The sequence below is a fragment of the Salmo salar genome, chromosome ssa11, assembly GCF_905237065.1.
Source record: "Salmo salar chromosome ssa11, Ssal_v3.1, whole genome shotgun sequence".
Lineage (NCBI taxonomy): Eukaryota > Metazoa > Chordata > Actinopteri > Salmoniformes > Salmonidae > Salmo > Salmo salar.
In genome coordinates, this window is record NC_059452.1 from 25,819,807 (window position 1) to 25,844,806 (window position 25,000).

The 25,000-nt window shown below is 43.1% G+C and overlaps 1 protein-coding gene across 1 annotated transcript; it reads left to right on the forward strand.

Annotated features, from left to right (window-relative positions):
* Positions 1-339: 339 nt before the first annotated feature.
* LOC106562333 (vitamin D 25-hydroxylase) lies at positions 340-25,000 on the forward strand. Its single transcript, XM_014127147.2, has 5 exons — positions 340-713; positions 2,966-3,107; positions 3,337-3,969; positions 21,661-21,990; positions 23,287-25,000. Exons 1-5 carry the CDS (start codon positions 474-476, stop codon positions 23,466-23,468), a joined length of 1,527 nt encoding a protein of 508 aa, XP_013982622.1. The 5' UTR covers positions 340-473; the 3' UTR covers positions 23,469-25,000.

Consider the following 25,000-nt stretch of genomic DNA (forward strand, 5'->3'; position numbering starts at 1 on the left):
TTTTGTTTTTGCCTTAAGTAACATTCTCTCTTATGCAACCATAACAAATGTAATATATCATGCTATTTTGTCTGTCCCGGGGATTTCGTTTACTATGTTATGTCTAGTCTATGAGACCAGGTTGGATCCGCGGTGACAAAATAAAGCTTTTTAGTTACCAACTTGATCTGTGTGGTGCCAGCTGGCCGGCAAGTTATGCTGCATGTCAACAAATGGCCAGAAATCATCATTGGGAAATCAAATCCTCAGAAATAGCAGAATTACGATTTGTTGATAGCTAGAATTGATCGAAGGCTGATCAAAGTTCATCGATAGTCATCACAGCTAAACTTCTAGCCAATCTTAGCCTTGTAGAGGGAGAAGCATTCTATTGGGTAGAGGCTGGGGATAGAAACATGTGCAAGATGATATAGCCTACATAACTCTTTCACAGAGGAGAGCTTAGTCCAGACAGCAAAGTTAGAGATAGAAAAATGGTATTAATTCAGTTATCATCTCTAGTCTCAGAAGTGTCGCATGGACAGGCTTTCTTGGGTTTGTGTAGTTTACTTATTTCCCTTATTGTTCTTTTGCTGATCCGGCAGCTTGTGAAGCAGAGGAGACCCCTAGGATTCCCACCTGGACCGTCACCTATCCCTGTCATAGGGAACATTATGTCTCTAGCAACAGAACCGCATGTCTTTATGAAGAAACAGAGTGAAATCCATGGGCAGGTACGGTACATAAATTATTGTGTGAAAGTGGCTTGACTAAACCTAGGCATTTTTTTGTGTTGGCTACTTGTGTGCACCCCCATGTAGGCTAGTCTTCTTGTGCTCATATTGGTTTAACTCTTGCAGTTTAGCCTATTGAGTGTTCATTTATGAATTTTGCATTACAATAGATGTATTTTATATAGTGCTTTTCATTCCAAAACAGAATCTCAAAGTTGCTTTAATTTCACTGGTGAAAAAACTGTGCGAAATATAATTTGTAATGGGGCGGCAGGTAGCCTAGTGGCTTAGAGCATTGGGCCAGTAACCGAAAGGTTGCTGGATCGAATCCCCGAGTTGACAAGGTAAAAATCTGTCGTTCTGCCCCTGAACAAGGCAGTTAACCCACTGTTCCCCGGTAAGCCGTCATAGTAAATAAGAATTTGTTCTTAACTGCCTTGTTAAATAAAGCAACAACAAAAAATCATCCGGCACACACATACCATAATTCCTAAGTGTGTCAAAGGTTAGTTAGGGTGGATGCTCCATTCTTGTCCCTATGTCTTGCGTCAGCCTATAAAAAAAGCTCTGAAAAATAAACAAAAGAGGCTCGCTATTCGCTAAATTATGGCAGGCTCCAGCTGCGCTGGCAGGGTTTCTAAAAATGGCGAAGGTCCGCTTAGTCACCATGCCTCGGCAAATAGAGTGAGGGCTACTTGCCTATCTCTAGACTAGTCTAATAAACTCAGCAAAAAGAAACGTCCTCTCACAGTCAACAGCGATTATTTTCAGCAAAATTAACATGTGTAAATACTTGAATGAACATCTCAAGATTCAACAACTGAGACATAAACTGAACAAGTTCCACAGACATGTGACTAACAGAAATGGAATAATGTGTCCCTGAACAAAGGGAGGGTCAAAATCAAAAGTAACAGTCAGTATCTGGTGTGGCCACCAGCTGCATGAAGTACTGCAGTGCATCTCCTCCTCATGGACTGCACCAGATTTGCCAGTTCTTGCTGTGAGATGTTACCCCACTCTTCCACCAAGGCACCTGCAAGTTCCCGGACATTTCTGGGGGGAATTGCATTCACCCTCCGATCCAACAGGTCCCTGACATGCTCAATGGGATTGAGATCCGGGCTCTTCGCTGGCCATGGCAGAACACCGACATTCCTGTCTTGAAGGAAATCACGCACAGAATGAGCAATATGGCTGGTGGCATTGTCATGCTGGAGGGTCATGTCAGGATGTGTCTACAGGAAGGGTACCACATGAGGGAGGAGGATGCCTGCAATGACAACAAACTCTGTCCGATGATGCTGTGACACAACGCCCCAGACCATGACGGACCCTCCACCTCCAAATCGATCCCGCTCCAGAGTACAGGCCTCGGTGTAACGCTCATTCCTTCGACGATAAATGTGAATCCGACCATCACCCCTGGTGAGACAAAACCGTGACTCGTCAGTGAAGAGCACTTTTTGCCAGTCCTGTCTGGTCCAGCGACAGTGGGTTTGTGCCGGTAATGTCTGGTGAGGACCTGCCTTACAACAGGCTTGCAAGCCCCCGGTCCAGCCTCTCTCAGCCTATTGCGGACAGTCTGAGCACTGATGGAGGGATTGTGCGTTCCTGGTGTAACTCGGACAGTTGTTGTTGCCATCGTGTACCTGTCCCGCAGGTGTGATGTTCGGATGTACCAATCCTGTGCAGGTGTTGTTACACGTGGACTGCCACTGCGAGGACGATCAGCTGTCCGTCCTGTCTCCCTGTAGCGCTGTCTTAGGCGTCTCACAGTACAGACAATGCAATTTATTGCCCTGGCCACATCTGCAGTCCTCATGCCTCCTTGCAGCATGCCTAAGGCACGTGTTTTTCAGAGTAAGTAGAAAGGCCTCTTTAGTGTCCTAAGTTTTCATAACTGTGACCTTATTGCCTACCCTCTGTGAGCTGTTAGTGTCTTAACAACTGTTCCACAGGTGCATGTTCATGAATTGTTTATGGTTCATTGAACAAGCATGGGAAACAGTGTTTAAACCCTTTACAAAGAAGATCTGTGAAGTTATTTGGATTTTTACGAATTATCTTTGAAAGACAGGGTCCTGAAAAAGGGACATTTCTTTTTTTGCTGAGTTAAGATAATTTGCAGTTTAGATGTTATGTCATACTGGACTATAGTCTACTTTTTTTAAATCCAAAATTAAACATATTTAGGGAAAATATATGGCATATTATTTTGGAGGTCTATTTATTCAAGTATTTTATCTCAGATTTTTAGTCTTGATTTGGGAGGCTACTCAGCAGTGGTGCTGAATGGATATGATGCCATCAGAGAATGCCTGTACCACCAGGGTGATGTCTTTTCTGACCGGCCATCTCTGCCTTTATTTATGAAAATGACCAAAATGGGAGGTAAGAAAGTCAGTTATAATGTATTCTGAATATGCACATTATGGCATTGTTATATTGTTATTAGTTATTATATGCAAATACAAGCTTGGTGTTATCGAACTCTCTAGGCTGTTTGATGGTATTGAGATCAAAATAGGTCCACCTATCCTGAGAATAATATTTAGTATCCTCACACATGCTCAGTAAGGTCTCATTATGTCAGCTCTAATCTCAATATCTTCCTTCTCAGGACTTCTGAATGCTAAATTTGGCAACGGATGGATTGAACATCGTCAACTGGCCAGCAACTCCTTTCGTTACTTTGGCAGTATTCAAAAGCCCCTCGACCAGAAGATCTTGGAAGAGTGCATGTTTTTCGTGGATGCCATCGACGAACACAAAGGGAAACCCTTTAACCCAAAGCACCTGGTGACCAATGCTGTGTCCAACATCACCAACCTCATAATCTTCGGCGAGCGTTTCACGTACGACAACTGTGACTTCCAGCATATGATCGAGATCTTCAGTGAGAATGTGGAGCTTGCCGTCAGTGGCTGGGCCTTCCTTTACAACGCCTTCCCATGGATCGAGTACCTCCCCTTCGGAAAGCACCAGAAGCTGTTCCGCAACGCAGCCAAGGTCTATAACTTCCTGGAGCAGATCATCAAGCGCTTCTCGGAGGGCAGAGTGTCCAACTTCCCACGCCACTACATTGATGAATACCTGAACAAGTTGGACAAGAGTGCTGGCGACTTGGGCACCTCGTATTCCAGGGAGAACCTAATCTACTCTGTGGGCGAGCTCATCATCGCAGGCACGGAGACCACCACCAACACCCTACGCTGGGCTATGCTCTACATGGCCCTCTACCCCAACATTCAAGGTCAGTGTGCTGCCTTATAGCACAGTAGGCCTCAGCATCAAGTCCCCTGCCTTGTCCTCACTCGGGCCTCATAGCACCGTGCCTTGTCCTTACTCAGGCCTCATAGCACCCTGCCCTGTCCACATTCAGGCCTCATAGCACCCTGCCTTGTCCTTACTCAGGCCTGATAGCACCCTGCCTTGTCCTTACTCAGGCCTCATAGCACCCTGCCTTGTCCTTACTCAGGCCTCATAGCACCCTGCCTTCTCCTGACTCAGGTCTCATAGCACCCTGCCTTGTCCTTACTCAGGCCTCATAGCACCCTGACTTGTCCTGACTCAGGCCTCATAGCACCCTGCCTTGTCCTTACTCAGGCCTCATAGCACCCTGCCTTGTCCTTACTCAGGCCTCATAGCACCCTGCCTTGTCCTTACTCAGGCCTCATAGCACCCTGCCTTGTTCTTTCATCACATTCCCAGTGGGTCAGAAGTTTACATACACTCAATTAGTATTTGGTAGCATTGTCTTTAAATTGTTTAACTTGGGTCAAATGTTTCAAGTAGCCTTCCACAAGCTTCCCACAATAAGTTGGGTGAATTTTGGCCCAGTAATTCTGACAGAGCTGTTGCTGAGTCAGGTTTGTAGGCCTCCTTGCTCGCACACGCTTTTTCAGTTCTGCCCACACATTTTCTATAGGATTGAGGTCAGGGCTTTGTGATGGCCACTCCAATACCTTGGCTTTGTTGTCCTTAAGTCATTTTGCCTGTCACATCCTGACTATAGTAAGATGCTATTTTCTATGGTAGAGTAGGTCAGGGAATGACAGGGGGTGTTTTTCTATGTTTTGTATTTCTATGTTCATGTTCTAGTTTTGGTATTTCTACGTTGGTTTTGTTTGGGATGATCTCCAATTAGAGGCAGCTGGTCCTCATTGTCTCTACTTGGAGATCATACTTAAGTAGGGGTTTTGTCCACCTGGTGTTGTGGGATCTTGTTTTTGTACAGCTCTGTAAAGCCTGCAGAATGTGACGTTCGTTTTCCGTTATTTGTTGTTTTGCTTTAGTGTTCTGAGTTTAAATAAATATTTATCATGAGCACGCAACACGCTGCACCTTGGTCTACTCCTTACGACAACCGTCATATTGCCACAACTTTGGAAGTAGGCTTGGGGTCACTGTCCATTTGGAAGACCCATTTGCGACCAAGCTTCCCGACTGATGTCTTGAGACGTTGCTTCAACATATCCACATAATTTTCCTTTCTCATGAAGCTGCCACCCCCGTGCTTCACGGTTGGGATGGTGTTTTTCGGCATGCAAGCATCCCCTTTTTTCCTCCAAACATAACGATGGTTATTATGGCCAAACAGTTCTATTTTTGTTTCATTAGACCAGAGGACATTTCTCATAAAAGTGCGATCTTTGTCCCCATGTGCAGTTAGTTGCAAACCGTAGTCTGGCTTTTTTATGGCGGTTTTGGAGCAGTGGCTTCTTCCTTGCTCAGTGGCCTTTCAGGTTATGTCGATATAGGACTCGTTTTACTGTGGATATAGATACTTTTGTACCTGTTTCCTCCAGCATCTTCACAAGGTCCTTTGCTGTTGTTCTGGGATTTATTTGCACTTTTCACACCAAAGTAGAGACAGAACGCGTCTCCTTCCTGAGCGGTATGACGGCTGTGTGGTCATATGGTGTTTATACTTGCGTACTATTGTTTGTACAAATGAACGTGGTAACTTCAGGCGTTTGGAAATTGCTCCCAAGGATGAACCAGATTTGTGGAGGTCTACATTTCTTTTTCTGAAGTCTTGGCTGATTTCTTTTGATTTTCCCTTGATGTCAAGCAAAGAGGCACTGAGTTTGAAGGTAGGTGTAACGGTCGTCGTAATGGATGGACCAAGGCGCAGCGGGTATGTGAATGCTCATTTTTATTAAACACGAAACAAAACAAGAAACCGATGAACGGACGACAAACAGTCTTGTATGCTCACACAGCAATACAAAGAACAATCTCCCACAATCCCCAAAACAAACAAACTCCTAATTATAGGACCTTCAATCAGAGGCAACGATAACCAGCTGCCTCCAATTGAAGGTCCCAATCCCAAATACTAAACATAGAAATAAACACCCTAGAAACAGACATAGAACTGTACAACATAGAACTAAACCAAAAACCCCGGAAACATAAATAAAACACCCCTCTACATAAACACACACTCAAAACCATATAAAACAAATACCCCCTGCCACGTCCTGACCAAACTCTAATTACAAATAACCCCTTTACTGGTCAGGACGTGACAGTAGGCCTTGAAATACATCCACAGGTACACCTCCAATTGACTCAAATGATGTCAATTAGCCTATCAGAAGCTTCTAAAGCCATGACATAATTTTCTGGATTTTTCCAAGCTGTTTAAAGGCACGGTCAACTTAGTGTATGTAGACTTCTGACCCACTGGAATTGTGATACAGTGAATTATAAGTGAAATAATCTGTCCGTAAACAATTGTTGGAAAAATTACTTGTGTCATGCACAAAGTAGATGTCCTAACCGACTTGCCAAAACTATAGTGTGTTAACAATAAATTTGTGGAGTGGTTGAAAAACAAGTTTTAATGACTCCAACCTAAGTGTATGTAAACTAACGACTTCAACTGTAGGTAATCAATAATAGTTGAGTAAGCAACTTTCATTTGCGTTGTGTCTAAGGTTGGATTGATTACTGTTTTTTTGTTTCAACTATTTCTCTACTAAGGTATTGTCACATCCTGACCAGTGAAAAGGGTCATTTTGCCATAGTAAAATGGTCAGGGCGTGGCAGGTGGGTTGTTTTGTATGTTTTCGTCAGGTTGGTTAGGCTGGGGTTAGGTGTTTTTCCTCTGCCTTTGTATTTATAAGGCTGATGAGTTTGGGCTGCGCCCCTACTTTGCTTTCGGGCTCATACTGTTGTTTTTGTATTGCTGCCCTGCCTTGCCTGTTTTTGGCTGTTTGAGGATTACGCCCATTAAACGTGTGTTCACGGACATTTGTCTCCTGCGCCTGACTTCACCCCTCCTGCTTCCTTGAGTACCCCCTTGACAGGTATACGCTGAGTGTACAAAATATTATGCTTTTTCAATGACATAAACTGAACCGGTTATTGATGACACTTGTTAAATCCACGTCAACCAAATCAATTTTATTTATAAAGCCCTTTTTACATCAGCAGATGTCACAAAGTGCCTATACAGAAACCCAGTCTTAAACCCCAAACAGCAAGCAATGCAGATGTAGATGCACGGTGGTTCGGAAAAACTCCCTAGAAAGGCAGGAATTTAGGAAGAAACCTAGAGAGGAACCAGGATCAGAGGGGTGGCCAGCCCTCTTCTGGATGTGCCGCGTCGAGATTATAAGAGTACGAAAATGTATGCACTCACTACTGTAAGTCACTCTGGATAAGAGCGTCTGCTAAATGACAAAAATGTGTAAATGTACATGGCCATTAAAGCCAGATCTTCAAGATGTTCAAACTTTCACAGATGACCAGCAGGCTCAAATAATAATCCCAGTAGTTGTAGAGCAGGCCTGGGCAATTCTTTTCCATGGATGGCTACATTAGAATATATTTTTGCCATCATGGCCAGAATCATATTACAGGATTATACATTACAGGATTATGCATGTATATGACTGTTGACAGATATATCTATTGTAAATCACATCCAGATATTCTACTTATTTTACTTTTTTAACATGCACAGAAATAAACCACATCCATGTTCTCCTTTTGGTAGGTATTTTAATTGTTAAACATGCAATGAACTACACAGAGGGAAAAGTACACTGTGCATTCAGCACCACGGACAGAACTCTTGTTAACGGGTATGCACAAAAACACAAGAAAGAGAGAGAGCTCAACATTACATTTAAACTACTCAATCAGTGTGAGAAGTGAAGTCTGATGGGCATTGACTAGAGCAGTGAAGAAAGGTATAGTTTCTGACGTCGCTATGCGCAGGATTGCTGAGAGGTGAGAGTCAGTAAGAGATGATCTGTGCCTTGTCTTATTATATTTCATCAATGAAAATGTTTGACCCAAACAGTACAAACATCCTCTGAGCATGACTCCTAATCTTTGGAAAGTTATGTTCATCAAGAGATGCATAGAACCTCATCAGTGACATTGTTTTGAATAGTTCTCCAATCCCTGCATCAGACTGAAGATCAATAAGCTCAAGATGCAGGTCAGTGGGAGCGTTATCCACATTGAAGGTGAAAGGAGAAGAAACCAACAGCATGTCATTTTCCAGCACTTTGAAATCCTCAAAACGAAGAGAAAACTAACCGTTCAAAGCATGCAGCAGCGATGTATACTTCTCCAGCTGGTCATCTGATAGGGAACAGACCAGTAGTGTCAGTAGGTGGGTGAGATTATTGGCTTCTACTTGGCGGGTCAGGAGGAGTAATTTTCCCTTGAAGGCTTTTACAAGGCTGTACATTTGATGTGCAAAAAGGCCCTTCCCTTGTAGTTTGGAATTCAGTTCATTCATGAGAGCCATGATGTCCATGGTGAAGGCAAAATCAGCCAACCATTCTTTATCTTGCAGTTGAGGGAAATCCACATATTTTCCTTTCATTTGCAAAAACTCAGAAATCTCCGACTTCAGGTCCCACATCCTTTTAAGCAACTTCCCCAAACTCAGCCATCTCACGTTTGTGTGGTAGGGGAGATCTGCGTGACCCGACTCTGTCTCTTCCAACAGTGAGACAAACTGCCTGTGGTTTAAAGATTTTGCTCTCATGAAGTTTACCACTTTAGTGACTGTATCCACAACATGGCTCATTTTCAGAACACATTTACAGAGCACCTCCTGATGAATAATGCAATGCAAGAAAAATGTATTCTGATCTGGGTTCAGGTCAGCTACTTGATCTTGTATCCTTTTCAAAAGGCCAATGTTTTTTCCTGTCAAGTTTGGGCACGCACTCAGTCCCAGCTTTGCCACACACCTATTAAACTCCTCCACTAAATATTTCCCTTTGGTTGTGCTCTTCATTGACTGCACTGAAGCAAGCTCCTCTTTCATTTCAAAGTCTGGGGTTATGCCTCGTAAGAATATCAACAACTGCGCCATGTCACATGCATCACTGCTCTCATCCCTGGCCAAGGAGAAATAGGTGAAATCATTTACCTTGTCTTTCAACTGTTGTTCCATATTCTCTGCGATGTCCTCAACACGCCGTGTCACTGTTCGTCTTGACAGGGAAATATTTTCAAACAGCTCTTTCTTGTCGGGGCAAAGTATTGCTGCTGAGTCAATTAAACATTCTTTAATGAATTCACCCTCAGCGAATGGCTTGCTATGTTTAGCAATTTTGTGGGACGGAAGGTTGGAGTCATTAAAACTCGTTTTTCAACCACTCCACAAATGTATTGTTAACAAACTGTAGTTTTGGCAAGTCAGTTAGGACATCTACTTTGTGCATGACACGTCATACCGCTCAGGAGGAGACGCGTTCTGTCTCCTAGAGATGAGCATACTTTGGTGCGAAAAGTGCAAATAAATCCCAGAACAACAGCAAAGGACCTTGTGAAGATGCTGGAGGAAACAGGTACAAAAGTATCTATATTCACAGCAAAACGAGTCCTATATCGACATAACCTGAAAGGCCGCTCAGCAAGGAAGAAGCCACTGCTCCAAAACCGCCATGAAAAAGCCCAGACTACGGTTTGCAACTGCACATGGGAACAAAGATCGTACTTTTTGGAGAAACGTCCTCTGGTCTGATGAAACAAAAACAGAACTGTTTGGCCATAATGACCATCCTTATGTTTGGAGGAAAAAGGGGGATGCTTGCAAGCCGATGAACACCATCCCAACCGTGAAGCACGAGGGTGGCAGCATCATATTGTGGGGGTGCTTTGCTGCAGGAGGGACTGGTGCACTTCACAAAATAGATGGCATCATGAGAAAGGAAAATTATGTGGATATATTGAAGCAAAATCTCAAGACATCAGTCAGGAAGTTAAAGCTTGGTCGCAAATGGGTCTTCCAAATGGACAATGACCCCAAGCATACTTCCAAAGTTGTGGCAAAATGGCTTAAAGACAACAAAGTCGAGGTATTGGAATGGCCATCACAAAGCCCTGACCTCAATGCCTTAGAAAATTTGTGGGCAGAACTGAATAAGTGTGTGCGAGAAAAGAGGCCTACAAACCTGACTCAGTTACACCAGCTCTGTCAAATCAAATCAAATGTATTTATATAGCCCTTCTTACATCAGCTGATATCTCAAAGTGCTGTACAGAAACCCAGCCTAAAAGCCCAAACAGCAAGCAATGCAGGTGTAGAAGCACGGTGGCTAGGAAAAACTCCCTAGAAAGGCCAAAGCTTAGGAAGAAACCTAGAGAGGAACCAGGCTATGAGGGGTGGCCAGTCCTCTTCTGGCTGTGCCGGGTGGAGATTATAACAGCACATGGCCTAGATGTTCAAATGTTCATAAATGACCAGCATTGTCAAATAATAATAATCATAGTAGTTGTCGAGGGTGCACCAAGTCAGTAACACAAGAGTAAGTGTCAGTTGGCTTTTTCATAGCCGATCTTTGAGAGTATCTCTACCGCTCCTGCTGTCTCTAGAGAGTTGAAAACAGCAGGTCTGGGACAGGTAGCACGTCCGGTGAATAGGTCAGGGTTCCAGCAGGTCTGGGACAACAGGTCTGGGACAGGTAGCACGTCCGGTGAACAGGTCAGGGTTCCATAGCTGCAGGCAGAACAGTTGGAACTGTCAGGAGGAATGGGCCAAAATTCACCCAACTTATTGTGGGAAGCTTGTGGAAGGCTACCCGAAATGTTTAACCCAAGTAGAACAATTTAAAGGCAATGCTACCAAATACTAATTGAGTGTATGTAAACGTCTGACCCACTGGGAATATGATGAAAGAAATAAAAGCTGAAATAAATCATTGTCTCTACTATTATTATGACATTTCACATTCTTAAAATAACGTGGTGATCCTAACTGACCTAAGACAGGGAATTTTTACTAGGATTAAATGTCAGGAATTGTGAAAAACTTAGTTAATGTATTTGGCTAAGGTGTATGTAAACTTCCGACTTCAACTGTAGCTAGCTCTCGCAATTCCATCGTTTTCTGAATGCAGTTTTGTGAAAAGTCCTTGCTGCTTTTGCAACTGAGAAAGCAACTCTTTCGATGCACTTGCCCTCTGCTTAGAAGACATATTCCTATATTTCTCTGCATGCATCGTCTGGAAGTGTCGGGACAAGTTGTAGTTTTTCAAGACATAGATGCTCTCTCTGCACACTAAGTACACAGCTTTCCCTGATACCTCAATAAATAAATATTTTGTTGTCCACTCTTGCTGGAACACCCTACATTCATTGTCTACTTTCCTTTTCTTTGAAAATCAGTTACTATTTGTAACTGTGACGTGTGTGTCAGCCTGTCAGTCACTGTCTGTCCTCGGGCAGTTGTTATTTATCCATGCCTTCAAAATAAATGTACCACAAGCGGTGGGAGTTAAATCATTACACAAAGGCGAGTATTCATTGGGCTTTACATTTCAATAACAAATACGTTTTTCAAAACTTTACTATCACAAATTCTTTATGTGATCTGAGCAAAATTCCGGGGGCCGTGGGTCGGCCTTTGCCCAGGCCTGTTATCCTCTTGAGGACCCCTTCGAGATACAATCCAACTAAAGGGATTGGTTGGACAACAACCAGTGAGATAGCACAGCGCAAAAAATCTCAAAATTTAAATTCAAGTACTATACGGCATTTTAAAGATACTCTACTCATTAATCCAATCACATTGTACGATTTTAAAAAGACTTTACGGTGAAAGCAAAACATTAGATTATTTTAGCACAGCACATTAGCAAAAAAAAAGCAATTTTCCAAGCACGGATAGCCATCACAAAACCAGATATACAGCTAAAATTAAGCACTAACCTTTGACAATCTTCATCAGATGACACTCCTAGGACATCATGTTAGACAATACATGCATTTTTTTGTTCGATCAAGTTCATATTTATATCCAAAACCCCAATTTTTACATTGGCGCGTGACGTTCAGAAAATGTTTTCTCCCCATAACCTCCGGTGAATAGGCACATTCACAGAAGATCTCATAAACGTTGACAAAATTTATAACAATTATTTAAAGAATTATAGATAATCTACTCCTTTATGCAACCACTTTGTCAGATTTCAAAATAACTTTACGGAAAAATCACAGTTCAATATTCTGAGTACAGAACTTAGCCTTCAATGCTAAGCTATACAGTTAGCCTACAACCACGGCGTTGACAAATCTCTAAAAATATGTTAGAAATATTTACTTACCTTTGCTGATCTTCGGCAGAATGCACTCGGAAGGGGTCCCACTTCCACAAGGAATGTTCATTTGTTCTGCAAAGTCCATCATTTATGTCCAAATACGTCCGTTTTGTTGACCCATCCAGAACACTTTACAATGCCATGTCCACGCAAATCCATAGATGAAATGTTCAAAGTTCCATTACCGTTTGTAGAAACACATCAAACGATGTTTACAATCAATCCTTTAGGGTATTTTTTTGTAAAATTGCGATAATTTTACAACCGGGCAATAGGTATTCATCCTAGAAGAAAAATAAAAAACAACAAAGTCACGAGACACCTGTCCTCAGACTGGCCAGTGATTGACTGAGCCACAATTTTCTGCCCGGTAACAGGTGACGGATGAAACCAGTTCCTAAAGATTGTTGACAGCCAATGGAAGAGTTAGGAGGTGCAACGTAAATCCTATGTCACTGTAGTTTTTCAAGGGATTCAAAAGAAAAACTACATTTCTAATTTCTCCCACTTCCTGATTCAATTTTTCTCAGGTTTTTGCCTGCCATATGAGTTCTGTTATACTCACAGACACCATTCAAACAGTTTTAGAAACTTCAGAGTGTGTTCTATCCAAATCTACTAATAATATGCATATTCTATTTTCTGGGCCAGAGTAGTAACCTGTTTAAATTGTGTACGTTTTTCATCTGGCCGTGAAAATACTGCCCCCTAGCCCAGACAGGTTAAAGAGGGTTCAACAGGTCAGCACCTCATGAGTAAATGTCTGTTGTCTTTTCGTAGTTGAGCTTTCCGAGGTCGAGACAGCAGGTGAGGTAGAGAGAGAGATGAAGGGAGAGGGTTGAAAACAGCATCTGGTGAACAGGTCAGAGTTCCATAGCCACAGACAAAACAGCAGAAACTGGATAAGCAGCACTACCAGGTGGACTGGGGACAGCCAGGAGTCATCAGGCCAGGTAGTCCTGAGGTATGGTCCTAGGGCTCAGGTCCTCTGAGAGAGAGAGAGAGAGAGAGAGAGAGAGAGTGATGGGAGAATTAGAGGGAGCATACTTAAGTTCACACAGGACACCAGATAAGACATGGGAATTTCACCAGACAGGACAGACTGACCCTAGACTATTGCAGCATAAATACTGGAGGCTGAGACAGGGGGGTCATGGGACACTGTTGTCCTGTCTGACGATACCCCCGGACAGGCAGGATATCACCCCAGCCACTTTGCCAAAGCACAGACCCCACACCACTAGAGGGATATCAACAGACCACAAATGTACTACCCTGAGACAAGGCTGAGTATAGCCCACAAAGATATCCTCCACCGCACAAGTTCGATGTGGCGCAAAACCGGATAGGAAGATCACGCCAGTGACTCAACCCACTCAAGTCGTGTATAGTGAAAAAAGCCTGGCACGACGTGACACAGCCTTTCTAGGGAAGCATGGAAGAGCACTAGTGAGCCAATGAGTAAGCCCCAAATAGTAAGCCCCCATAATAAGGTCAGAGGCAGAAAATTCCAGTGGAGAGACGGGAGCCGGCCAGGCAGAGACAGCAAGGGCAATTCGTCACTCCAGTGCCTTGCAGTTCACCTTCACACTCCTGGGCCAGTCGACACTCAATCATAGGGCCTACTAAAGAGATGAGTCTTCAGTAAAGACTAAAAGGTCGATACCGAGTGCGTTTCTCACATGGATAGGCAGACCATTCTATAAAAATTGAGCTCTAAAGGAGAAAGCCCTGCCTTTAGCTGTTTGCTTAGAAATTTTAGGGACAATAAGGAGACCTGTGTTTTGTGACCGTAGAGTACGTATAGGTATGTATGGCACGACCAAATCGGAGAGATAGGTATGAGCAAGTCTATGTAATTGACACGTCTACTCCCGCTCCTCCCCTCCGGCGTTCGACGTCGCCAGTCTACTAACCACCGGTCCTGGGATCCATCATTACGCACACCTGGCAGCCATCATTACACGCACCTGCAGATCATCATGATACTTACCTTCCTGATTACCTCCCCTATATCTGTCACTCCCTTGGGTTCCTTCCTCAGTTAGTATTGTTCTTACGAGTAAACGCCACTGTTATGTTGTCTCGTTTCATGTTTGTTGTTTTATTAAACGTTTCTCCTGCACCTGCTTCGCGACTCACAGTGTCATCGTTACAGTAATGCTTTGTAGGTTAGCAGTAAAAAATTGAAATTAGTCTTAGCCTTAACAGGAAGTCAAAAAGTAGAGGCTAGCACTGGAGTAATATGAACACATTTTGTGGTTCTAATCAAGATACTAGCAGCCGTATTTCAAATCAAATCGTATTAGCCATATGTGCCGAATACAACAGGTGTAGACCTTACAGTGAAATGCTTACTTACGAGCCCTTAACCAACAATGCAGTTTAAAAAAATACGGACAAGAATAAGAAATAAAAGTAACAAGTAATTAAAGAGCAGCAGTAAAATAACAATAGCGAGACTATGTACGAGTCAATGTGTGGGGGCACTGGTTAGTTGAGGGAATATGTACATGTACTGTAGGTAGAGTTATTAAAGTGACTATGCGTAGATGATAACAACAGAGAGTAGCAGCGGTGTAAAAGGGGGGGCAATGAAAATAGTCTGGGTAGCCATTTGATTAGGTGTTCAGGAGTCTTGTGGCTTGGGGGTAGAAGCTGTTTAGAAGCCTCTTGGACCTAGACTTGGCGCTCTGGTACCGCTTCCCGTGCGGTAGCAGAGAGAACAATCTATGACTAGGGCCTTCCTCTGACACAGCCTGATATAGAGGTCCTGGATGGGAGGAAGCTAGGCACCAGTGATGTACTGGGCCATTCGCACTACCCTCTGTAGTGCCTTGCGTTCGGAGGCCGAGCAGTTGCCATACCAGGCAGTGATGCAACCAGTCATGATGCTCTTGATGGTGCAGCTGTAGAGCCTTTTGAGGATCTGAGGACCCATGCCAAATCTTTTCAGTCTCCTGAGGGGGAATAGATTTTGTCGTGCCCTCTTCATGACTGTCCTGTCTTGGGGTGCTTGGACCATGTTAATTTGTTGGAGATGTGGATTCCAAGGAACTTGAAGCTCTCAACCTGCTCCACTGCAGCCCCGTCGATGAGAATTCCTTTTTCCTGTAGTCCACAATCATCTCCTTTGTCTTGATCATGTTGAGGGATAGGTTGTTGTCCTGGCACCACAAGGCCAGGTCTCTGACCTCCTCCCTATAGGCTGTCTCGTCGTTGTCGGTGATCAGGCCTACCACTGTTGTGTCATCGGCAAACTTAATGAGGGTGTTGGAGTTCCAGTCATGAGTGAACAGGGTATAGAGGAGGGGTCTGATCTCGCACCCCTGAGGGGCCCCTGTGTTGAGGATCAGTGTGGCAGATGTGTTGTTACCTACCCTTACCACCTGAGGGCGGCCCGTCAGGAAGTCCACGATCCAGAGGGAGGTGTTTAGTCCCAGGGTCCTTAGCTTATTGATGAGCTTTGAGGGCACTATGGTGTTGAATGCTGAGCTGTAGTCAATGAATATCATTCTCATGTAGGTGTTCCTTTTGTCCAGGTGGGAAAGGGCAGTGTGGAGTGCAATTGAGATTGCATCATCTGTGGATCTGTTGGGGCGGTATGCAAATTGGAGTGGGTCAGGGTTTCTGGGATAATGGTGAGCCATGACCAGCCTTTCAAAGCACTTCATGGCTACAGACATGAGTGCTACGGGTCGGTAGTCATTTAGGCAGGTTATTTTAGTGTTCTTGGGCACAGGCACTATGGTGGTCTGTATTTTGCACTAACTGAAGTTTATTTAGTGCTTTATCAGGATAACCAGAGAGTGGAGCATTGCAGTAGTCTAATCTAAATGTTACAAAAGCATGGATTAGTTTACTGCATCATTTTTGTACAAAGTTTCAGATCTTTGCAATGTTACGAAAATGGAAAAAAGCTACCCTTGAATTATTCTTAATATGTTCGTCAAAAGAGAGTCCAGAGCAATGCAGAGGTCCTTCACATTTTTGAGACAACTGTTCAACCATCAACATTCATTTTTAGATCAAACAGCAGATCTCTTTGTTTCTTGGGAACTAGAACTTCTCTGTTTTGTCCGAGTTTAAAAGTAAAACATTTGCCGCCATCCACTTCCTTATGTCTGAAACACAGGCTTCCAGGGTAGGCAATTTTAGGGCTTCACCATGTTTAATCGAAATGTTCAGCTGTGGGTCATCCGCATAGCAGTGAAAGTTGACATTGTGTTTCCGAATGACATCACCAAGAGGTAGAATGTATAGTGAAAATAATAGTGGTCCTAAAACGGAACCTTGAGGAACTAACACATGATTTGTAAGAGGACAAATCATCCAAAGAGAGTAAATTCTATATTTTTCGACAGATAAGATCTAAACCAGGCAAGAACTTGTCCATGTAGACCAAAGAGGGTTTCTAATCTCTTAAAAAGAATGTGGTGATCAATGGTGTCAAAAGCGGCACTAAGGTCTAGGAGCACGATGACAGATGCAGAGCCTTGGTCTGATGCCATTAAAAAGTCATTTACCTTTTAATACAGTTGTGGACAAAAGTTTTGAGAATGACACAAATATTAATTTTCACAAAGTCTGCTGCCTCAGTTTGTATGATGGCAATTTGCAAATACTCCAGAATGTTATGAAGAGGGATCAAATGAATTGCAATTAATTGCAAAGTCCCTCTTTGCCATGCAAATTAACTAAATCCCCAAAAAAACATTTCCACTGCATTTCAGCCCTGCCACAAAAGGACCAGCTGACATCATGTCAGTGATTCTCTCGTTAACACAGGTGTGAGTGTTGACGAGGACAATGCTTGAGATCACTCTGTCATGCTGATTGAGTTTGAATAACAGACTGGAAGCTTCAAAAGGAGGGTGGTGCTTGGAATCATTGTTCTTCCTCAGTCAACCATGGTTACCTGCAAGGAAACACGTGGAGTCATCATTGTTTTGCACAAAAAGGGCTTCACAGGCAAGGATATTGCTGCCAGTAAGATTGCACCTAAATCAACCATTTTTCAGATCATCAAGAACTTCAAGGAGAACGGTTCAATTGTTGTGAAGAAGGCTTCAGGGCGCCCAAGAAAGTCCAGCAAGCGCCATGACCGTCTCCTAAAGTTGATTCAGCTGTGGGATCGGGGCACCCCCAATACAGATCTTGCTCAGGAATGGCAGCAGGCAGATGTGAATGCATCTGCACGCACAGTGAGGCAAAGACTTTTGGAGGAAGGCCTGGTGTCAAGAAGGGCAGCAAAGAAGCTACTTCTCTCCAGGAAAAACATCAGGGACAGACTGATATTCTGCAAAAAGGTACAGGGATTGAACTGCTGAGGACTGGGGTAAAGTGATTTTCTCTGATGAATGCCCTTTCCGATTGTTTGGGGCATCCGGAAATGGGGTTGCTTCTCAGCCAAGGGAGTGGGCCGACTCACAATTTTGCCTAAGAACATAGCCACGAATAAAGAATGGTACCAACACATCCTCTGAGAGCAACTTCTCCCAACCATCCAAGAACAGTTTGGTGACGAACAATGACTTTTCCAGCATGATGGAGCACCTTGCCATAAGGCAAAAGTGATAACTAAGTGGCTCAGGGAACAAAACATCGAAGTTTTGGGTCCATGGCCAGGAAACTCCCCAGACCTTAATCCCATTGAGAACTTGTGGTCAATCGTCAAGAGGCGGGTGGACAAACAAAACCCCACAAATTCTGACAAACTCCAAGCATTGATTATGTAAGAATGGGCTGCCATCAGTCAGGATGTGGCCCAGAAGCTAATTGACAGCATGCCAGGGCGGATTGCAGAGGTCTTGAAAAAGAAGTGTCAACACTGCAAATATTGACTCTTTGCATCAACTTCATGGAATTGTCAATAAAAGCCTTTGACACTTGTGAAATGCTTGTAATTATACTTCAGTATTCCATAGTAACATCTGACAAAAATATCTAAAGACACTGAAGCAGCAAACTTTGTGAAAATGAATATTTGTGTCATTCTCAAAAATGTTGGTCACGACTGTACATTATTTGTCTTCCGGAAGGCAGTGAGTTGCTGCACAACAGCTTTTTGTAAAAATTGAGAGTAATGGGAGGTTTGATATAGGCCGATAGTTTTCTAAATTGTCCGGGTCAAGGTTTGGCTTTTTCAGGAAAGGCTTTTTTAGCTAGTTTGGTACACATCCGGAGGATAGGGAGCCGTTTATTATGATCAACATAGCAGGGCCAAGCACAGGAAGTAGCTCTTTCAGTAGTGTAGTCGGAATAGGGTCCATTAGGCACCTATTCAGCGTAGAATTTCTTGTATACTGGAGCCTCAGTATGAGTTGCCTCTGCCCATAAAAACGACATCCTATCTGGGAAGCTTTAAAAATAAGTTTGATGTCTTCTGTGCCCATATGACGATGTAACTGCAATGATGAGATAGATGTTCTTTTTATGTTTTATTATCTCAATGCCATACTGTGTCCAACTTGCCGAGCCATCTTGTCTCAAGAGGACCACAATGGAAATAAGCCCCAGACTTGTGTGTTATCCTCCATAATTTTATTCATGTGCATGTATGGCTTTTTCAAGTTGTGTGGGCTTGTTTTTTTTTAAATGGTAGAATTAAACTAAACAAGGGTAGGGGACAGGTTAAAGAAAGATTTTTAAGCATTGAAATATGGATTACAGTGGCAAGAAAAAGTATGTGAACCCTTTGGAAATACCTGGATTTCTGCATAAATTGGTCATCAAATTTGATCTGATCTTCATCTAGGTCACAACAGTAGACAAACACAGTCCGCTTAAACTAACAACACACAAACAATTATACGTTTTCCTATATTTATTGAACACACCATGTAAACATTCACAGTGCAGGGTGGGAGAAGTATGTGAACCCTTGGATTTAATAACTGGTTGACCCTCTGGCAGCAATAAACTCAACCAAACGTTTTCTGTTGTTGTGGATCAGACCTGCACAACGGTCAGGAGGAATTTTGGATCATTCCTCTTTCCAAACTGTTTCAGTTCAGCAATATTCTTGGGATGTCTGGTGTGAACTGCTCTCTTGAGGTCATGCCACAGCATCTCGGGTTGAGGTCAGGACTCTGACTGGGCCACTCCAGAAGGCGTATTTTCTTCTGTCGAAACTATTCTGTTGTTGATTTACGTCTGTGTTTTGGGTCGTTGTCCTGTTGCATCACCCAACTTCTGTTGAGCTTCAATTGGCAGACAGATAGCCTTACATTCTCCTGCAAAATATCTTGATAAACTCCCTCCACCATACTTTACAGTTGAAATGAGGTTTTGATGTTGGTGTGCTGTGCCTTTCTTTCTCCACACATAGTGTTGTGTGTTCCTTCCAAACATCTCAACTGTAGTTTCATCTGTCCACAGAATATTTTGCCAGTAGCACTGTGGAACATACAGGTGCACTTTTGCAAACTTCAGACTTAGAGCAATGTTTTTTTTAACAGCAGTGACTTCTTCCGTGGTGTCCTCCCATGAACACCATTCTTGTTTAGTGTTTTACGTATCGTAAACTCGTCAACAGAGATGTTAGCATGTTCCAGAGATTTCTGTAAGTCTTTAGCTGACACTCTAGGATTCTTCTTAACCTCATTGAGCATTCTGCGCTGTGCTCTTGCAGTCATCTTTGCAGGATGGCCACTCCTAGGGAGAATAGCAACTGGGCTGAACTTTCTCAATTCATAGACAATTTGTCTTACCGTGGACTGATGAACATCAAGGCTTTTAGAGATACTTTTGTAACCCTTTCCAGCTTTATGCAAGTCAACAATTCTTAATCTTAGGTCTTCTGAGATCTTTTTTGTTCGAGGCATGGTTCACATCAGGCAATGCTTCTTATGAATTGCAAACTCAAATTTTGTGTTTTTTTATAGGGCATGGCAGCTCTAAGCAACATCTCCAATCTCGTCTCATTGATTGGACTCCAGGTTAGCTGACTCCTGACTCCCATTAGCTTTTGGAGAAGCCATTAGCCTAGGGGTTCACATACTTTTTCCAACCTACACTGTGAATGTTTAAATGATGTATTCAATATAGACAAGAAAAATACAATAATTTGTGTGTTATTAGTTTAAGCACACTATGTTTGTCTATTGTTGTGACTTAGATGAAGATCAGATCAAATTTGATGACTAATTTATGCAGAAATCCAGGTAATTCTGAAGGGTTCACATACTTTTTCTTGCCACTGTATATATGTGTGCCATTCAGAGAGTGAATGGGCAAGACAAAAATATTTAAGTGCCTTTGAACGGGGTATGGTAGTAGGTGCCAGGCGCACCGGTTTGTGTCAAGAACTGCAACATTGCTGGGGTTTTCACACTCAACAGTTTCCCGTGTATTTTAGGAATGGTCCACCACCCAAAGGACATCCAGCCAATTTGACACAACTGTGGGAAGGGTTTGTATTTGTATTTGTATTTTTTATGGATACCTTAGGCAGCAGCTACTCTTCCTGGGGTCCAAACATATTAAAGCACTTACATTACATATAAAATATAAAACAGTACATCATTTAACATTATTACACCACTACATATCTACAATACAAAATGTTTAATACCACCATACGACAATATAACAATGTATTCATATGGATGTGTCTGTACCTGTGTGTGTCTCTTCACAGTCCCCGTTGTGCCATAAGATGTATTTTTTCCAGTTTTTTTAAATCTGATTGTACTGCTTGCATCAGTTACCTGATGTGGAATAGAGTTCCATGTAGTCATGGCTCTATGTAGTATGGTGCGCCTCCCATAGTCTGTTCTGGTCTTGGGGACTCTGAAGAGACCTCTGGTGGCATGTCTTGTGGGGTATGCATGGGTGTCAGCTTGTTTACACCTCTTACAAAAACAAATAGTCAAGAAGTCAATCTCTCTTCCACGTTGAGCCATGAGGGATTGACATGCACATCATTAATGTTAGCTCTCTGTGTACTTTTAAGGGCCACCCATGCTGCCCTGTTCTGAGCCAACTGAAATTTTCCTAAGTCCCTCTTTGTGGCAGCTGACCACACTACTGAACAGTAGTCTAGGTGCGACAAAACTAGGGCCTGAAGGATCTGCCTTGTTGATAGTGTTGTTAAGAAGGCAGAGCAGCGCTTTATTATGGATTGGAGTCAACATGGGCCAGTATCCCTGTGGAATGCTTTCAACACCTTGTAGAGTCCATGCCCCAACAAATTGAGGTTGTTCTGAGGGCAAAAGGGGGTGCAACTCAATATTAGGAAGGTCTCCTTAATGTTTTGTACACTCAGTGTATGTCTGTGGATACTAGACAAGAGTTGAGGAAGCAGATAGAACATTGTGATGATAAGGTATTGACAGTTTGCTGCTGGTGTTTCCTCTGTGTAGAGAAGGTGCATAAGGAGCTGGACAGTGTGCTGGGAAGTGGGCAGTCCCCCTCACTGGCGGACAAAAAGAGGATGCCCTATGTGGAAGCGGTGCTACATGAGGTCCTGCGCTTCTGTAACATCGTGCCCCTGGGCATCTTCCGCGCCACCACTCAGGACACACTGGTGAGCGGCTACAACATCCCCAAAGGCACCATGGTCATCACCAACCTGTACTCTGTGCACTTTGATGAGAAGTACTGGTGCGACCCTGGAACCTTCTCACCACATCGCTTCCTGGACAGCAATGGAAACTTTGTCCGACGGGAAGCTTTTCTACCCTTCTCTCTGGGTGAGTCTGGCTTCTTTCCACTCTTAGGCCCCCAAAGAGAGTAGCACAGACTCTCACACACATGCTGTATACACCCTCTCACTTGAATGCCTCTCCTCTTACCTAATCCAAATGGTAATACTTAAATACAAGGTTAATAGTCATCATGGGCATGAAATTCCAATATATTAGAGATTCTTCTGTATGTTTGTATACTTTTTAGGCAGTAGTTCTGAAAGTAGCACTCATGAGCCAAAAGTGGTCCCCGAATATTGCATACTATGTCACATATGTGCACCACGTCATTGCTCTCTCTCTCTGTGCTGTGTCCACTGAGCTGGGCCCGCCCTACAACCTCATTGGATAATGCTGGGCAGGCCTCTTGCTACCTGTCACTCAAATGTGAGAGGCTGAAGCTCATTGGCTAGAACTGAAATTGCTCGGGTGCTGGCCCACATGGAGGGAAATGTAGGGAAAATAACACAGCACAGCTTCAATAAAACAGTTGCTTTCAAACTAGGGATTTCGTGTCTAATTAAGGTAAGACAGTAATACTGCTCATAGATTATGCATGTATGAACAACACATTGAAAAATACTTTCTTAGTGGCCAATGTACTGGAGCATGTCTTTAACTGTATACCCCAGCTATGATCTCATTTCATTTTACCTACAATGAGTCAAAAGTAATAAAAGCTAGAGCCTCTCCGGTATTACAACCTTACGGGTATGAAGGCCCAGTAATCTATTTGAGCACTTAATTAATAGACTGGTGAGCAAGCCAATCCCTGGGGCTATTGCAGACTACAATGCTGCCATTAATAAAGGAAAGTACTGTTAAGACAGAAAAACACCACCATGTCAGTTCAAACAAAACAAATTCTCAGTCCTACCACCCATACACGTGGTTCCCTCTTTTGTTCAAGTTGTGCTGTGTATGCAAGTGTAAACCTTTTCCCAGCCATATCATATCATTGGATTAGCCTATATGCTAATAAGGTAAACACTAAACAGTTGATAACAGTGATAGTAAAGGACCGTTACTATCACTTAACAGATACATTGAGTACAGTAGATATGTTGTATTGGCTGAATGTTCACTGGAAAACAGTAGTCAATTGTAGCTGGTGTCACTAAATCGGAGGATGGCTCATTGTAATGGCTGGAATGGAATGGTTTGATACCGTTCCGTTGATTTCATGTCAGCCATTACTACGAGCCATCCTCCCTTCACCAGCCTCCTCTGAGTAGAGTAGATGATACAAAGTATGACATGATCTTCACAAAACTCAATCCATGTTGTGTGGTTTGTCCTCAGGGAAGCGTCACTGTTTGGGCGAGCATCTGGCCAGGATGGAGATGTTCCTGTTCTTCACCACCATGCTGCAGCGCTTCCACCTGCAGTTCCCCTCTGGTACAGTGCCAAGCCTCACCCCCAAACTGGGCATGACCCTGCAGCCGCTGCCTTACTCCATCTGCGCCGTCCGCAGGCAGCAGTGACAGATTCTCAGACTGCACAGCCCGAAGGGGTGGGGGTTGGGGGTTTAGTCAGAACAGAACAGGGGTCTAGAGCTTGGACTCCTACCCTGACCTCCAGGGTCTGAACTTGTGTTTTACACAGAACTGCTAGAATTCTAAACATCAGCCGATGGTTGTTTCTGAGCAATTGCATGTTTGCACAGCACCATTTGCAAAGTCACAGGATCACCAGAAATGTTACTGGCAAGATCCTGAAATATCAGGTGGAACTTCTCAGTAAGTTTAATCGAGAAGAAGTGTGAATATTTAAACAATACACACACACATATACTATGAATTAACCTTGAATTAGAATTGACTTTTTATCTGTGTCCTTATGATCAAATGTCTCATCTTCCCTGCGGGATTACATCAATGATTGACAGGATGGACCTCTATGATGGTTCACAGCCATCTTCTCTCTCTCAGCCTGCCTAAATGAGAAATGGGAACATTACCCACTGGGCACACACAGGTTGAATCATTGTTTCTATGTCACGTTGAATTGATGTCTGTTCCCAGTGGGTAGTTTCAGATGTTTCTACAGCACAGTGAAAATAAGTAGACTAGCAGCCAGTCTTTCCTAGAAGGCTCTGGACATGGTGTTTAGTCTGGATCAGCGCCATATCAAGCAGTCTGAACTAACAATGAACCCGATCTCTAGCGATTCTTCCATGGAAAAGCCTTCTCTCAGAAAGCTACTGCAATATCCGTTGAAAATGTCTTTATGTGATACTGTCCTTTAAGTAAATTTGACTTTTATCTATTATGGTCATACTTTGTAATAAGAACAATGCCATTTTGGTGCTCTAGTTACCTTTTCTACAATGTTTATAGTGTGACTTTCCTAAGAGCAATTCAAGTTACATATGTTTTACGCCGCTTGTTCTTTTTCTTCAACATGCGAACAGTATTTCTCTCAATAGGTTACAAGTCTATGTTTTCTCTCCAAAGAAATCTTCCTATCTAAACTACACAGACACAGCCATTATAAATAATCTTCATGTGGTTGGAGCTGAGCCTGGGGGGGGCGTCACCCATTTCCTTAAGTGACCTCTCACTTCTACTCTTTACACAACAGACCAAAGGGCTGGAAAAATACTCCAATGCAATGCTGTGCTGTGCATACATCAGACTTACTGGGTAATATTTCATATTGATTTGATGCCTCTAGCTATTTTTGGCACCCAGCATACCTCTATTAACTAGTAACTGCACTTCTCAGAAAGTTATGCTGAGGTAGACAGACACTGCCAATTTGCCAGGATAAGCGGCTTGTCTGTGTGCATTGGAAATATTGAAACTGTGACATTGCAGTCATTTCAGCAAACATCAGTGTTCCAACTGTGGTTGTCGGCAGGAGGATCTAAACACTACGGGCAAAGTTATAGTACAGTTACATTCAAGGGGATTATTATGCCACACACAGTTACATTCAAGGGGATTTTTATGCCACACACACACACTACTCAATTGAGTAGGTGTGTGTATCAATAAAATCATTTGAGAGAACA